At 47.0% G+C, this 17,934-nt stretch overlaps 1 protein-coding gene across 1 annotated transcript; it reads right to left on the bottom strand.

Annotated features, from left to right (window-relative positions):
- Window positions 1-6,819: 6,819 nt before the first annotated feature.
- Window positions 6,820-7,994, bottom strand: LOC109787290 (uncharacterized). Its single transcript, XM_020345845.4, has one exon. The coding sequence runs from the start codon at window positions 7,854-7,856 to the stop codon at window positions 7,197-7,199; it is 660 nt and encodes a 219-aa protein (XP_020201434.1). The 5' UTR covers window positions 7,857-7,994; the 3' UTR covers window positions 6,820-7,196.
- Between the last annotated feature and the right edge of the window lie 9,940 nt (window positions 7,995-17,934).

Raw genomic sequence — 17,934 nt, 5'->3', positions numbered from 1 at the left:
GCTCCCGGCGGACCAGTGGCCGGATGAGCTCCCCGCGGACCAGTTGCCGGAGGAGGCGCGGCGGCGACGGGTGCGCTCGAGCTCGAACTCGTCGAGCTCACGCCGGTCGAATGCCGGCGGCGGCCGGGCACCCTGGTTGAGCCACCGACGCGCCCCCCCCGCTTGCGCGCGGCGTCAGATCTGGCGCGGCGGCGGCACTCCGCCTCATCCCCCGAGTCAGCCATGGTGGTTCAAGGCTCGCCGGCGGCGAGAAATCGAGCGGCGCGGTGGGGAATTGGAGGGGAACGCGGCGGCGGGAGGATAGGGTTTCGACCCGCATCCGCCCCGCAAACCCGCAGTTATATTGGCTCGGGGGTTGCGGGCTGCGGCAAAAGATTTTACGAGCCGGACACCGATGCGGGCTCTGGTCTGGCCAGAAAAATAAGCCGAGCCCGTATAATTGCGGAATTATGCGAGTTTGCGCCGGATGCGGGGTGTGCTAGAGTTGCTCTTAGCCCGGACGTATCAGCTTTTCATCGGTCAGTGATCCGGTCGTCCACCCAGATACAAAGAAGGATTGGAGAAGCGCGGACGTAGATGCTTTAAACATTTTCTTCTAGCATGAATTTTGGGGGCTTGGTGGTACTACAAATGGCTGTCATCTGTCAGGCGTATCTTGTTTCAGCATAAACAATAATATGTGGTTGCAAAAGTGTGCAGAGGCCCATGGTGTGCTGGTGCTCCGGCTATTGGGAAACAGCAAAACAGCATAATAATTTATCAGAAAAAAAAGAGAGAGCAAAACAGCATAATTGCAGTCTAATTACGGTGTCTACTGTTCGTGGAGAGGTTGCCGTCGGCGTCAGCACGCTGGATGATGTGCTTCGCCAGTTGTTGCCGCTACGCCATGGGGTCCAGCTGTGCCCTTTCTGCTCCACACAATCCATTCTTTGCGTTTTTTGTTTCTCAACAATAATATGCACTGTTTTAAGCTGGGCCATGAAAAAATTACTCTATATAAGATGGTCTTTCATCGGTCGCACCTAATGGCGTAGCCAGCCAAGCACCGCGTCCTGGGCCAACCTCATCACTATCCTACTCAACAGTTTTAAATAGTGTTGTTCCATCTACAGTCAACAAAGAAACTAGCTGCCCTGGGTCAAAGCCCGTGTTGCCCCGGGCCTGGCTACGCCACTGATTGCAACTATTATCCATAAGCCCTCATATTTTCACATGACGAAGAATCACATAATAAAACCATGCTTTAGTCCTGAAAATTACCTGTAAAAGGTGTTTATTTTAACTCTGTTAAACACGCAATCATTTGGACAATTTCATAAAGCACAAACTCTCACCCAGATATGTTGGTTAACTTTTAAGATTAAACCCGCCCAATCAGTATCCAAACAAATTAGCTACGGAAAGGTAAGTTAAAAGCCACGTGAATCGTATGCCAAATCAGGATGGCAAGCGGGCAGGGGATAAAAAAAGATACCAACAATTTCGTCTATTTAGAGGTAAATGTTTTACTCTGTTTCTACCTCGACATAAGCATTATCTTATGGAGACCGGACCACGTGATGTGCCCTAAGTAGAGCTTTCTCCTATCCGCATGACCTGACAGCCCTAAGTAGATCAGGATGCTTTTGGAGATCTGGAGTCGTGCATGATATTACCTCTCCGTTTACAAAGCCACACAAGTGTTTTTGGCCACGTTCACTGTAAATAGTTGAGATGTGACTGCGTATTTTGTATTCTTCTCGCAGTGTTTTCGTCCCCAGTGTATGGCACCACGGAAAATTCAAGCGGTGTCTCTTTCGAGAAGATAAAGATAAAGATAAAAATGCATTTCAATTTTCAAGCAGTTTTTGCTTCGTGCACCATGTTCTGAACAACGACGCATTACGGCCGGAGTCTTGTGAGAAGGCGAATGCTTTCACAAAGGGAAAGGCCAGATTACTCGACTTGACAGAGTTGTTCGCTGACGAGGACTTTGTTTGATGCTCGTTTGACACCGGGTCAATAAAGCGAAAAAAGGGTAATTATCATGCCAGAGAATTATCTCTTGCTTGCTGGTCAATGAACCTAATGGATCGAAAGATTAGATCCGGAAAACGTGATGTTTCTTAAGCGTGTTAGGGCATGTACGTTTTATACTTATAAGGATTTTTTTAGGCTCAGAACCATAGAACAAATTGTTCTATCGTATTTTCTATATTAATAAAAATCCCCGTGCCAGGGATGCCTGGGGTGGTGGGCGATAGCCCTCCGGCGGTATGTATCAGTATCGACTTAGATCACCATACTATATATATATTCTTTGTAAGCCGCCACACGGGATAAATTGGTCAGTTATAAATCTTCGGTGTTTGTAACATTTCCTGATATAGCGGAGTTTTGCTGGCCGGCGCATGTGGTTTATTCCCCTTCGCATTGCAGGGTTTTTTCACGTTAAAATCTTGTGTCGCTCTGTTGATTCGTTCTTCTCCATTCTCTATTGTCTGTTGTATCTGTAACAGGTGAGAAGTACTCCGTCAAAAGAATGATCAAAGGTGAGAAGTACAGCTAGGACACCAATATCAAAGATGGGTGTCAATCCACATCTGTACGCATTCACCATTTTTGCTCTTGATTCTATGACCTAGGAGATTATGGTTATACTTGAAAAGAAATTTCCATATGCTGCTTGCTGGAACTTCATTTTTTCAAAAATAAATAAATCTTTTTTTCCTGAATATTCAAACATCCCAGGATGATGATACCCCTAGCAATTTGTTAGGGCGACTTTGATTGGCTAAGGTTAGTTCATCATATGTAAAATTCCCCTCTGCTTGTTGGGTACTCCCTCCGTTCGGAATTACTTGTCGCAGAAATGGATGTATCTAGACGTATTTTAGTTCTAGATACATCCAGTTTCGAGACAAGTAATTCCGAACGGAGGGAGTAGAATGGATAACCAACAATTTTGAGCAAAAATGCAGTCCCAGAAAAGATGCAACAATGTTGTTTCCTAAGCATTTTCATTGCAGAAAACACAGTTACAACACTCTAAATACATGGATTTCTTTTTCAAAAGATTTCTTGGATTGACTATGTCATGAAGAAGAAGCCATGAGAAAATTTTATGCCTTGGTCTACTTGATCACTTCCTTAAACATTTGAAAATGATATGTGCCTCCTCTCTGCTTATCATGCATTTGTACATTTGCTTGCATGTGTGGCCTTGATTATCATTGATAGGACCATTTGTCATGAATTTGAGAAATGATTCTTTGATCTAAGTCTGTTCGAATTTCCTTAAACTCAACATACGCTTGGATAGACAGAAGCCTATGGAATTGGTGAGCAAGACAGCTCTACATGGCATCAAAAGAGACCTTATCATTGATTGCAAAGGAATGCAACTATCGATATTGTCGAATGAGAGGTTGACCTTGGCACCTAGCCAAGAGTCATGTTAGAACAAAATGGGGTTTTCATTGCAAGACCCAAACTTTATTGAGTATTGAGGAAATTTGTGGTGCGAATAAAAGGCAAAAAAGGGAGACAAGGAGTACATGTTATTGTTTTTTGTATGAATATGGTGTACAATTTGAGTGCGGCGTTTCTGCTCCCGGGCTCAGCTGCACCCGCGTTGACGAAAAAAATCAAAACAAATACTAGAAAAATTCAAAAAAAATCCATTTTTGTGTGTGGTAGATAATTTGATGCGTGAGGTCCGGTGTAAATTTCAACTCATTTGGACATTGGAGCAGCTCTCGGCAAAAAAAGATAAAATCAGGGTCTGTAAAATAGTTTACTGTTCATGCACTGTTCTGACCTGATTTTTTTTTTGCCGAGAGCTGCTCAGATGTCCAAATGAGTTGAAATTTGGAGCGGACCTCACGCATAAAATTATCTACCACACAAATTTTTTTTTTTTAATTTTTCTAGTATTTGTTTTGATTTGTTTTCTGACCGGGAGCAGATGAGCCTGGGCACCGAAATGGATTTTCGGTATAATTTATAGTAATAAGAAACATATTTCTTTCGAATATTTATACTAAGAAATACAATGACTAAAACCCATGCACCCACGGGAGCGCATATCACCCGCCCATGAAATTATCCACCGAGAGAAATTAGAGCTCGTAGGGGGAAAAACTCAACTCTTGGAAATTTTTGGTTTACGTATGGTAAACACGCATATAGCCACAGACATAGTGTATATGTGTATAAATTTTCATGACGAAATACGTTTAAATAAGAGTTACTCAAAAAATTGTGGCTTTTCAGTACATGTACTGTCCATCCTCAAAGTCCATGATTTTGCGTTTTTGTGCAGCTCACAATTTAAGTATTTCATCATGACATTCTACACACATAAAAATTAGAACCTTGTATATTTTTTCAGAAAATTAAACTGAGAAATTTTGATTTTTTTCTTCAAAATTAAAGTCTCCATGAATCTCGGCCTCCAAAACACCCTACTCTTATTTTTGTGGCTAATAGATAAGATATACCATCAGTGTGTCATGTATCATAGTGTTAATCTCTACTATGGTGAAATATATGTCTGTAAGAGCATCTACAACCGGTCACCCAAACCTGCCTCAAACGCCCGAACGGACGGCTCGGTTATTGACTGGTCACAAAAAAGCGACCAAGACGGACGCCTCAAACATGCCTCAAACTGCCGGGCCAACCGTCACCCCTCATATCCGGCCTAAATGTAGGGCGGATATGGGGTGCCCGGGCACGTCCGCCACGTCGGGTCCCCATGCTGGCCCATCCAACCCCACCTATATTTGTCCCCATTCGATCGCCGGACCAAACCCTAACTACTTCACTCCACTCCCCTCCGTCATGCAAGCTCCTGTTCAATGATCTTTTGCCTTCTCCAGCATGGCAGGCAGCGGATTCGACGATGACCACTACAGATTCATCGACTGGGGTGTCGTCCCGTGCGGTTTGAAGGAGGCAATGGCCGTTCGCATTGCACTCCGCCGCTCCCGGGAGGACAGCGCCCAACCAATGGCGGGATCTGTCCAATGCGAGTCCATTACGTCGGCGCATCGGACGCTTGGATCCTCTGCATCGCGGTCCTCCCGGGAGCCGGTCCACTGGAGCATGAGTCCTACCGGGACAGATGTGCCCGCTGATGGGAAGGAGAGGATGAGGGTTGCCGATGCCCACATGGCGCCAGCGGAGGTGGCTGATGCGGCAGCGCACGCTGCCGCAGAGGAAGCCATCCGCGCCTGCGTTGTAAAGAAGCGGCAGTGGAGGAACACACACGCCCTCACCCGAGAGCAAAATCAGGCGGTCTGTGCCATGGTCGGGCTGTCCCCCAAGGAGGAGAAGGAGGACAGTGACGGGTCGGACATCTCGGGCGACGAGGAGATCCTGCTCGATACATACCGCGTCTTCGACTGCTACTTCCGCAAGAAGGACGGCAAGGGCGCCAGGAAGGGCAAGGATAACCATGGATGATATTCTCCATAGCTAGTATGTAGGTTAAACATGCCAATTTTTGGTAGTTCGATGGCATGTCCTGACGTAGTAGTCGGACGATGTGTGTAATGCATCGTTTACGTAGTTGCATGAGCTTATATGCATTTGAGGTATCCGGATATGAGAAGGGAAATTTGAGGCGTGACCGGTAAGTGTACACGAACGCGGCAGGCACGTTCCGCGGGTGTTTGAAGAACCGGATTTGTCAGGTCCGACTATTAGATACTCTAAAACCCGTTAAAAGTTTACTCGTTTTTCTCTATTACAAACCCCGCCCACGAAGGCACAAACTCAGCACCAGTAAACCAACCGCCGCTCTCGCCGTCTTGCGCCGGTGACGTTGCGGCCATCTGCGTCGCCTCCATGTTCGGCGCGGTCCTGACGAGGCCTCACCGGAAACACCCGCGATCGCCCTGCCAGGATCGAGCTGACGCGAAATGCGTTTTCAGGCAACCGCCAGACCACACATGCGTCATCGGCATGTCCACATGACCTGGCACTGGCAGGCCTCGGTAGATTAGGATGCGCGGAGTCGTGCATGGGATTACCTCTCCGGCTGAGAAAACCACACGAGGTTCATCGAAAACCATGGAGATGTGACTGTCATTTTTGTTTTTATCTCCCTAAACAAGTGGCTGCCTTCCTGCTTGCCCCCAGATTATGGCGCCCGCGACTGTGTGCTTGCTCGCCCTGGAAAATGGAGCCGGCCTCACGTTCGAAAAGCCATTTTTTTTTTCTTCTAAGAGAAGCCAGTTTGATGGACAGAGTTGATTGGAAAGCGACGGATGCTCTCGAAAGGCCAGTTTAATGGACTTGACGAAGTTGTTCGCTGACAGGGATTTGTTTGCAGGCGTGTCCCAGTCTCGTGTGTGCCCGTGATGGATGAACATTGACAGCTGGTCTTTAAAGCGAATAAAAAAAGGTTTAATGGAATTCTCACGCGGCAATAATGATGGAATTCAGGCTTAATATGGTCAATGAACCCAATCGACCATCCAAGGTTAAATCGTCGAAACTGCCTGCTCTGCCTTAAGCGCGTAATTTGCATCCTCGGATAAGCTGGGAGCCACTTGGGTTCTCGTGGAGTCTTAGACTTGCTCCAGCCTGTGAGGCGTTGGGTCCTGCAGAAACTGCTAGGAAACCAAGCTTGATCTATGAAGAGGATTTGGGTGACAATTTTGTTTAGTCGATCGACGTGGGTGGTCGACGACCGCGTGGTAAACGTGGTAAGTAAACCTCGAGCGTCTATCAACACATAATACCAAGTGTTTTGACGAACTGCAATGTACTATTCATTTTCGTTGTACACAACCAAGTCGCAAACAAAAGAGAAATGTAAAAGGAGATCGATGAATGGACAACATGGTTTTATTAACTTCGACATAATCCACCGAAAAGGAGCGACAGGAACAACTTTCCACGACATTGGAAATTTTGGAAGAAGGAGCGATCGATGCGCAATCGAGCATTTCCGTCTCAAAGAATAGTGGTACAAATGAAGATCGGCCCAACTGCACTGCAGGAGCCGATCTTCTTCTGGTCTTGCTTTCCAGATAAGCAAAGTTTGAATAGTAATCATCATCAACACCGTCTCTCCTAACCACCCCTAGCAATCACCCGCTTATTCGGCCCACCGACAGGTGGGGCCGCACGGGAATCAGCATCTCCGCCAAGCATATTCACATTCACACGGCCACACCTACCACTCTCCGTTGCAGACTTTTTTTTTACTCGGCGGAGGGCAGGACACGGACGGGCCGATGCCGCCTCCGCACCGCGTGCTCGCGCCGCCACCCGAGGACCACCGGCGCCGCCTCTGCGACCGCTCCACGGCCGCTGTCATCGGCGTCCCACCACGCCTGGCCACTGCCCTCTCCGTTCGCCGTGCTGGCACCCCACAGCCTCACCGCCTGCACACCTCCTCCGGACGGGAACCTGGCTCCTCCCCCGCAGCCGACGCCGGAGAACCGCCGCGGGAGTTCCTGCCACGTCCGCACGACAGCGCCGCCCCACGGGAAGCAGCCGTCGAGACCGTCGGCGGCGCCCTCGAAGTACCCGATCCTCCTCACAGCCTCCTCCTCACCGGAGGAGCTGGTGGCCGCCTCATCGGAGCTCTCGTCCTCGTCCTCGCCCTCGCCGTCGGAGTCGGACTCGTCGTCCCCGGAGGAGTAGTGGGTGGAGATGTGCGACGATATGACCTCCTTCCCGCGGGAGCGGAGGCGGAGGATGAGCACCTGCAGCCTGCCGAGCAGGCTGGGCAGCGTCGCGAGCGCCGCCAGCGCGACGGCCAGCGGCGCCCACATCTCCGCGAGCAGCGCTGCGAGGCTCGGCCCCCGGAACCGGCCCACCCCGGCCTCCAGCATCGTCGCCGCGGCCGCCTCCATCATGGCTGCTAGCTCAGCTGAGCTCTCCCCGAAATCGGCGGAGAAGAACGAGAGACCTCGCACGTTATCTCGTTGTGTACGCGAGATGGGAGGAGGAAGACGAAGGGAGGAAGAGGGAGAGGAAGTAGTAAGTGGCGAGGAGGAGACGACGCCCTTTTGTTTTTATAGGCACACGGGGCGGCCATTTTTTAACACGTATTGGTCGGGCCTAACGGGGCGGGCCCAGGGTGTCAGTGGCGCTGGGCGGGCGGTGCGTGGGGGAGAGAAGTGGTACTCGCAGCGGCCGGAACGGGACGCTTGGGCGACGTGCGGTCGCGTGTACCCCGCGGTTTAATTAAAACGTGTTCGGGTAAGAACGAGCTGGTCTCCATGGCATGTGGGGGTTCTCGCTGGTGACCCCACATGTCATGGGCGCGGGGGTTAATACGCGGTGAAGGCTCGTTCTCGGCTTCTGGACGCGACCGAGATGGCGTCTTTTGTTTTTTGAGGTACTGTCACCGAGATGGCGTCTCGGGATGGGCGCAGGAGTCAGCAGCTGCAGGCAGCGGCCGTGCGCCGGGATCTGACATGTGGGCCAGGGTCCCCAATTGGGACGCTATGCTGTTACGCGCCACGTGGCTGCGGGACCCGGCTGGATCGAAGGCCTGCGTGATCTGTGAGTCAGCCTGGCGTGTCCCCGGGTCCTGTGGGGACGGACGGCTGTGGCGTCGGTTTGCCGGATCGAGTGGTCGAGATGCTACTGGATCCCGTCTGGATCCGTGGCCACTACTTGCCTGACACGCCGGAGCTCCTCCGCCTTGGAGCTACAAGGTTCTGGGTGCTTTGCCTTGGCTGGCTCCGAAGGTTTCTCTGCAATCGTGTTTGCTTGGTTGGGAGCGGTAAGCAAGCTCAAATTAGGTCATTGATTGCATTATACTACTTCCAAGTGTTCAAGGTGAGATGGTGTATGTTTTTACTCCTTGGTGTCATGGATTGACGCTTGAAGAATTGCTCTTATATTTGTCTGAAAAATAACAGAATCTGTGTCTTTAACTAACATACTTATTGCTTACTTTGTTGATTGGTCTCTAGGGATCTCATTGTACCAAGATATGTAGACCAAATCCTAGTTCAATTGCGACAAGTGCTCTCGGTGATTTGATGTTTGTTTGAGTTTGCGTTTCTAGAGAGCTAGAGAACATCACGAGATGAACGCGTGAGTCCAAATCTTAGCCAACAATTGGATCAATGTGCATTGTGGTGTTCTCTATATATGTTGAACAATTCCAATTTCCGACAATAAAAACAATCATCTTTGTTGAGTATATTAGCAATTATTAATTTAATTCAGGAATAAACCATGAGCATGGCAATGACAGTCTTAAACATATATTGATATTTGACAATGTACGCATGTACTAGACACACAACAGAAAGATCTACACAAGTACTCCCTCCGTTCCAATTGCACGTGGAAGAGAATTCCTTATAAGTAGGTCTAACTCTTTCTTCAAATCCAATGTGGTACTAAACTTCCACCACTTCCCTTGTCATGACACCTACATGAGCCCTTAGAGATTTTTCTGAAATTGTTGGATGGGCCAAAGCTGACCCCATATTTCAACAATCTTTAAGCTACCATTTTGTTCATGCACTTGCATGTTTGTCATGTTAGTAGACAAAAAAAATCATTTGCTACGATCTGGTCTTAGGGCACAAAACAATGTGTGTTCCTATAGTATTTCTCCATTCAAATACCATACTGGCTTGTAAAATGTGTACTTTTACAAAAAAAATGGTGTAGTTAATTAACAATTTTGGAATTTATGTATAGGAAAACCTAGGCCTTCTTTGGTTTGGAGGGATTTTATAGGAATTCTAGAAGGATAGGAATTTTGTAGGAAACAATTCTTTTGAGACCTTTGGTTTGTAGGAATGGATTCCTATTCCTATGTAGGATAGAAATCAATCCTTCACATTTCAAAGGAAAAAAAATAATTAGCCTAGACTCAATGGAAAATTTCATATCCCATGAATCAAGTGACATCTCTTTCCCTATAGGAATTGAGATGCATGTCATCTCACTTCCTATGATTTTCATATTCCTATGATACTCCTATCTTATGAACCAAAGGAGGCCTTAGCCAGGTGAATCTCTAATGATGTGTTGTGGACACATTCGGATGGAAGTTCACCAAAGATGGCACATGCACCCTTTCGTTCCTCTCACGAGGTCGCCACTGCCACCTGTAGCCTGGAAAGATCCTTAATGCAAATTTTTCACATGATTGGTTACTTAAAATTGGATTTGGACAACTAACCATCGTGAGCATTACGGTTGGCCTTTGTGGCCTTTTCTCAACTTTGCAAGTGAGAGCTGGAGTGAGCAGTGCACCTTCTCTTTAAGTGTCACTTGATGTTTAGGATTTTGAAAGTTCTTAAATATTGGGGGTGCATTCATGCTCTCCAATCATGGATTTGTGGACTACCATGGTGTGGAAAGAAATTCTCATAGAAGGCACTTGCAATCTTTAGCCATGTTGGTCTTGGGAGATTTGGAAGGAGCACAATGTGAGGGTTTTTTGTCATATTTTGACCCATCTGACGATGGTTCTTGCTGAAATCGAGGAAGAATCAAACATCGGAGCCACATGGGCCATAAGCACATGGGTTATCGAGCGCTGAAAGAGTATGTTTTTTTAGTAATTTTGGCCTTTACACTCTTCCTGGCCCCAATTGCTGTTTTTGGGGTTTACACACTGTAAAACAATTTTCCCTCTTGCGAAAAACAATTTCAACACTATTTTTCTTGTTTTCCTTATTGTGCTAATTTTCTTTGAACATTTCATCATTTTGTAGATGTTGCTAATTCTATCAATATATGTTCATGTCGACATTTATGCGGATGATTTTTCTGGCATGTTGGCTAGACCAACCATAGTTATGTCTTATGGTTTATAGGTACGGCTTTGAGAATTTGGTAGTATCATGTTTCATCCTTGAGCTGGCTTTCCAGAATCTGATTCTCCTCGAGTATCATCCATTGGGATGTAGTCGACCGAGCTCCAGCATAGTTTCTTGTTGCCTCCTTGCGATGACGAGGTTAGAGCATCTTGTTGTGCGTTTGGGGCGACGACATCTAGTATCAGGCGATTGAAATATATTCAAGGTTTCAACAATGACGACTGCAACTATAGTGTGCTGGTCCTTAGGGGCAAATGCAAGAAGACTTCCCGACTGTGACAAGATTAGGATGAATCCGATAGGGGGTGGCGACAACGACATGTCGGCGATAACCCACAATTGTAGGGGATCACGCCAATCTTTGTTGAGAAGTATTACAATCCTAATTTATATTTGACACAATGAGAGTGAGAGAATACTTATAAGCTTTGACCATTGAGTTGTCAATCAACCATACTTGAAAGAAGTACTTGCTCAAACAAATTGATAGAGCAATGACAATGTAGTGAATGGAGTAGTGTATGTAGCAACAAAGTAATACATGCAAAAAAAATACTTGGTAGTTCCCAAGTACAAGTAACTTCAAGAGCACGCGGTAGCAGAATAAGTATGGATGGATATTGGGACGTTGCATGGCTGACACCAATTATGTAACGTAACAATCAATAAGGATAGAATTACCAGCTCATGTTCTTGAATTATTTTAGCCATGTATTCCATATTTAGAAAGATATGCATAATCTAGGAACTTGCCTCCCATCTATAGTCCACCCCTCGCTTTCATTGAGGTCCTCTTCGAAAACTAAGTGTAATTAAAGGTGGCCTATTGATTCAACCGAAACAACGCAATACGATCAATGAATACATGTGATCCTCAAACTATGGTTATTCCCATTGAAATCCAAGATTGTCACCATTGGGGTCTCCAGTTCAAAATTATACTAGGCGCATATGACTTGAAGCAAAATTGTTACAAATACATAAATACTTCATATATGAAATCATATTACACAAGCCCTAGTAATAAGCATTGGGCACAACAAAGTCATAACAATATTAGTTCTCGAAGCATCATAATTCTAGGGATCATTCTCCCATCGACCTAATGTTTATTAATTACATAATGGATCCCATCCCATTCTTATCCATCCCTACACATGGTCAGGGAGAACATGATGGAGATGTTGGAGAAGGAGTTGACGGAGTTGATGGCGAAGTTTCCCCCTTTCCGGAGGCTAGGGTTTGGCTTCCAGTAGCCCTCCGGGAAGATGAACAATGGCGGCGCTTCCACCTCGATTATAAATTCCGGATAAATAAGAGGGGATCTTTTCCCAAGTGGAAAGAGAGAGAGAGAGAGAGCCATGGTGGGAACAAGCACCCTGTGTAGGCCCTGGACACCCCTAGCCCATCTCCAGGTCACTGGTGGTCCATGTGTTGCACATAGGCCCCTGGTTTTTTTTGTTGGGGAACGTAGTAATTTCAAAAAAATTCCTACGCACACATAGGATCATGGTGATGTATAGCAATGAGAGGGGAGAGTGTGTCCACGTACCCTCGTAGACCGAAAGCGGAAGCGTTAGCACAATGCGGTTGATGTAGTCGTACGTCTTCACGATCCGACTGATCCAAGTACTGAACGGACGGCACCTCCGAGTTCAGCACACGTTTAGCTCGATGACATCCCACGAACTCCGATCCAGCAGAGCTCCGAGGGAGAGTTCCGTCAACTCGGTTACAAAAACATGATCATCTCATACAATAAAATATAGCATCATGCCTTGACCATATCACATCACAACATGCCCTACAAAAACAAGTTAGACGTCCTCTACTTTGTTGTTGCAAGTTTTACGTGGCTGCTACGGGCTGAGCAAGAACCGTTCTTACCTACGCATCAAAACCACAACGATAGTTCATCAAGTTAGTGTTGTTTTAACCTTCTCAAGGACCGGGCGTAGCCACACTCGGTTCAACTGAAGTTGGAGAAACTGACACCCGCCAGCCACCTGTGTGCAAAGCACGCCGGTAGAACCAGTCTCGCGTAAGCGTACGCGTAATGTCGGTCCGGGCCGCTTCATCCAACAATACCGCCGAACCAAAGTATGACATGCTGGTAAGCAGTATGACTTGTATCGCCCACAACTCACTTGTGTTCTACTCGTGCATATAATCTACGCATAAAACCTGGCTCGGATGCCACTGTTGGGGAACGTAGTAATTTCAAAAAATTTCCTACGCACACACAGGATCATGGTGATGTATAGCAACGAGAGGGGAGAGTGTGTCCACGTACCCTCGTAGACCGAAAGAGGAAGCATTAGCACAACGCGGTTGATGTAGTCGTACGTCTTCACGATCCGACCGATCAAGTACCGAACGCACGGCACCTCCGAGTTCTACACACGTTCAGCTCGATGACGTCACTCGAACTCCGATCCAGCAGAGCTTCGAGGGAGAGTTCCGTCAGCACGACGGCGTGATGACGATGATGATGATGCTACCGACACAGGGCTTCGCCTAAGCACTGCTACGATATGATCGAGGTGGATTATGGTGGAGGGGGGCACCGCACACGGCTAAAAGATCAATGATCAATTGTTGTGTCTGTAGGGGGTGCCTCCCTCCCCGTATATAAAGGAGTGAAGGAGGGGGAGGGGCCCGGCCACCCTTGGCGCGCCCCATGAGGAGTCCTACTCCCACCGGGAGTAGGACTCCCCCCTTCCATGTTGGGGTAGGAGAGGAGAGGGAAGGAGAGAGAGGGGGAAAGGAAAGCGGGGGTCCAATTCGGACTTGGGGGGGGGGAGGGGCGCGCGGCTTCCCCTTGGCCGCCTCTCCTCTTCCAACACTTGGGGCCATGAGGCCCAATAACCTCCGGGGGGGGTTCCGGTAAACCCCCGGTACTCCGGTATATATCCGATAACCCCCGGAACCATTCCGGTGTCCGAATATAGTCGCCCAATATATCAATCTTCATGTCTCGACCATTTCGAGACTCCTCGTCATGTCCGTGATCACATCCGGGACTCCGAACTACCTTCGGTACATCAAAACACATAAAATCATAATATAACCGTCATCGAACTTTAAGCGTGCGGACCCTATGGGTTCGAAAACAATGTAGACATGACCGAGACACGTCTCCGGTCAATAACCAATAGCAGAACCTGGATGCTCATATTGGCTCCTACATATTCTACGAAGATCTTTATCGGTCAAACCGCATAACAACATACGTTGTTCCCTTTGTCATCGGTATCTTACTTGTCCGAGATTCGATCGTCGGTATCTCAATACCTAGTTCAATCTCGTTACCGGCAAGTCTCTTTACTCGTTCCGTAATACATCATCCCGCAACTAACTCATTAGTTACAATGCTTGCAAGGCTTATAGTGATGTGTATTACCGAGTGGGCCCAGAGATACCTCTCCGACAATCGGAGTGACAAATCCTAATCTCGAAATACGCCAACTCAACAAGTACCTCCGGAGACACCTATAGAGCACCTTTATAATCACCCAGTTACGTTGTGACGTTTGGTAGCACACACCTCCGGTAAACGGGAGTTGCATAATCTGTTGGAAATATGCCCTAGAGGCAATAATAAAATGGTTATTATTATATTTCCTTGTTCATGATAATTGTCTATTGTTCATGCTATAATTGTGTTATCCGGAAATCGTAATACATGTGTGAATACATAGACCACAGCATGTCCCTAGTGAGCCTCTAGTTGACTAGCTCGTTGATCAACAGATAGTCATGGTTTCCTGACTATGGACATTGGATGTCATTGATAACGGGATCACATCATTAGGAGAATGATGTGATGGACAAGACCCAATCCTAAGCATAGCACAAAGATCGTGTAGTTCGTTTGCTAGAGCTTTTCCAATGTCAAGTATCATTTCCTTAGACCATGAGATCGTGCAACTCCGGGATGCCGTAGGAGTGCTTTGGGTGTGCCAAACGTCACAACGTAATTGGGTGACTATAAAGGTGCACTACGGGTGTCTCCGAAAGTGTCTGTTGGGTTGGCACGGATCGAGACTGGGATTTTTCACTCCGTATGACGGAGAGGTATCTCTGGGCCCACTCGGTAATGCATCATCATAATGAGCTCAATGTGACTAAGGAGTTAGCCACGGGATCATGCATTACGGTACGAGTAAAGTGACTTGCCGGTAACGAGATTGAACGAGGTATTGGGATACCGACGATCGAATCTCGGGCAAGTAACGTACCGATTGACAAAGGGAATTGTATACGGGATTGATTGAATCCTCGACATCGTGGTTCATCCGATGAGGTCATCGTGGAACATGTGGGAGCCAACATGGGTATCCAGATCCCGTTGTTGGTTATTGACCGGAGAGGCATCTCGGTCATGTCTGCATGTCTCCCGAACCCGTAGGGTCTACACACTTAAGGTTCGGTGACGCTAGGGTTGTAGAGATATTAGTATGCGGAAACGTGAAAGTTGTTCGGAGTCCCGGATGAGATCCTGGACGTCACGAGGAGTTCCGGAATGGTCCGGAGGTGAAGAATTATATATAGGAAGTCCAGTTTCGGCCACCGGGAAAGTTTCGGGGGTTATCGGTATTGTACCGGGACCACCGGAAGGGTCCCGGGGTTCCACCGGGTGGGGCCACCTATCCCGGAGGGCCCCATGGGCTGAAGTGGGGAGGGGAACCAGCCACTGGTGGGCTGGTGCGCCCCCCATGGGCCTCCCCTGCGCCTAGGGTTGGAAACCCTGGGGGTGGGGGGCGCCCCACTTGGCTTGGGGGGCAAGCCACCCCCTTGGCCGCCGCCCCCCTCAGATGGGATCTCCAGGGGGCCGGCGCCCCCCCAGGGCTCCTATAAATAGTGGGGGGGAGGGAGGGCAGCGGCACCACAGCCCCTGGCGCCTCCCTCTCCCTCCCGTGACACCTCTCCCTCCCGCTTGTGCTTGGCGAAGCCCTGCCGGGATCCCCGCTACTTCCACCACCACGCCGTCGTGCTGCTAGATCTCCATCAACCTCTCCTTCCCCCTTGCTGGATCAAGAAGGAGGAGACGTCGCTGCTCCGTACGTGTGTTGAACGCGGAGGTGCCGTCCGTTCGGCGCTCGGTCGTCGGTGATTTGGATCACGACGAGTACGACTCCATCAACCCCGTTCACTTGAACGCTTCCGCTCGCAATCTACAAGGGTATGTAGATGCACTCCTTCCTTCTCGTTTCTAGTAAACTCCATAGATGGATCTTGGTGATGCGTAGAAAATTTTAAAATTCTGCAACGATCCCCAACAGAATCTCATAGTCATAGGAACATGTATAAGTCATGAAGAAAGCAATAGCAACATACTAAACGATCAAGTGCTAAGCTAACGGAATGGGTCAAGTCAATCACATCATTCTCTAATGATGTGATCCCGTTAATCAAATGACAACTCATGTCTATGGCTAGGAAACTTAACCATCTTTGATTCAACGAGCTAGTCAAGTAGAGGCATACTAGTGACACTCTGTTTGTCTATGTATTCACACATGTATCAAGTTTCCGGTTAATACAATTCTAGCATGAATAATAAACATTTATCATGAAATAAGGAAATAAATAATAACTTTATTATTGCCTCTAGGGCATATTTCCTTCAGTCTCCCACTTGCACTAGAGTCAATAATCTAGTTCACATCGCCATGTGATTTAACACCAATAGTTCACATCTTTATGTGGTTAACACCCATAGTTCACATCGCCATGTGATTTAACATCAATAGTTCACATCTTTATGTGGTTAACACCCATAGTTCACATCGCCATGTGACCAACACCCAAAGGGTTTTACTAGATTCAGTAATCTAGTTCACATCGCTATGTGATTAACACCCAAAGAGTACTATGGTGTGATCATGTTTTGCTTGTGAGAGAAATTTAGTCAATGGGTTTGTCACATTCAGATCCGTAAGTATTTTGCAAATTTCTATGTCTACAATGCTCTGCACGGAGCTACTCTAGCTAATTGCTCCTACTTTCAATATGTATCCAGATTGAGACTTAGAGTCATCTGGATCAGTGTCAAAACTTGCATCGACGTAACCCTTTACGACGAACCTTTTTGTCACCTCCATAATCGAGAAACATATCCTTATTCCACTAAGGATAATTTTGACCGTTGTCCAGTGATCTACTCCTAGATCACTATTGTACTCCCTTGCCAAAATCAGTGTAGGGTATACAATAGATCTGGTACACAACATGGCATACTTTATAGAACCTGTGGCTGAGGCATAGGGAATGACTTTCATTCTCTTTCTATCTTCTGCCGTGGTCGGGCTTTGAGTTTTACTCAATTTCACACCTTGTAACACAGGCAAGAACTTGACTGTTCCATTTTGAACTACTTCAAAATCTTGTCAAGGTATGTACTCATTGAAAAAACTTATCAAGCGTCTTGATCTATCTCTATAGATCTTGATGCTCAATATGTAAGCAGCTTCACCGAGGTCTTTCTTTTGAAAAACTCCTTTCAAACACTCCTTTATGCTTTTCAGAAAATTCTACATCATTTTCGATCAACAATATGTCTTTCACATATACTTATCAGAAAGGATGTAGTGCTCCCACTCACTTTCTTGTAAATACAGGCTTCACTGCAAGTCTGTATAAAACTATATGCTTTGATCAACTCATCAAAGCGTATATTCCAACTCTGAGATGCTTGCACCAGTCCATAGATGGATCGCTGGAGTTTGCACACTTTGTTAGCACTTTTAGGATCAACAAAACCTTCTGGTTGCATCATATACAACTCTTCTTTAATAAATCCATTAAGGAATGCAGTTTTGTTTATCCATTTGCCAGATTTCATAAAATTCAGCAATTGCTAACATGATTCGGACAGACTTAAGCATAGATACGAGTGAGAAACTCTCATCGTAGTCAACACCTTGAACTTGTCGAAAACCTTTTGCGACAATTCTAGCTTTGTAGATAGTAACACTACTATCAGCGTCCGTCTTCCTCTTGAAGATCCTTTTAGTCTCAATGGCTCGCCGATCATCGGGCAAGTCAATCAAAATCCATACTTTGTTCTCATACATGGATCCCATCTCAGATTTCATGGCCTCAAACCATTTCGCGGAATCTAGGCACATCATCG

The sequence above is a fragment of the Aegilops tauschii genome, chromosome 5 (genome assembly GCF_002575655.3).
Source record: "Aegilops tauschii subsp. strangulata cultivar AL8/78 chromosome 5, Aet v6.0, whole genome shotgun sequence".
In the NCBI taxonomy this organism is placed as follows: domain Eukaryota; kingdom Viridiplantae; phylum Streptophyta; class Magnoliopsida; order Poales; family Poaceae; genus Aegilops; species Aegilops tauschii.
This window is presented reverse-complemented; position numbering and strand designations above follow the sequence as displayed.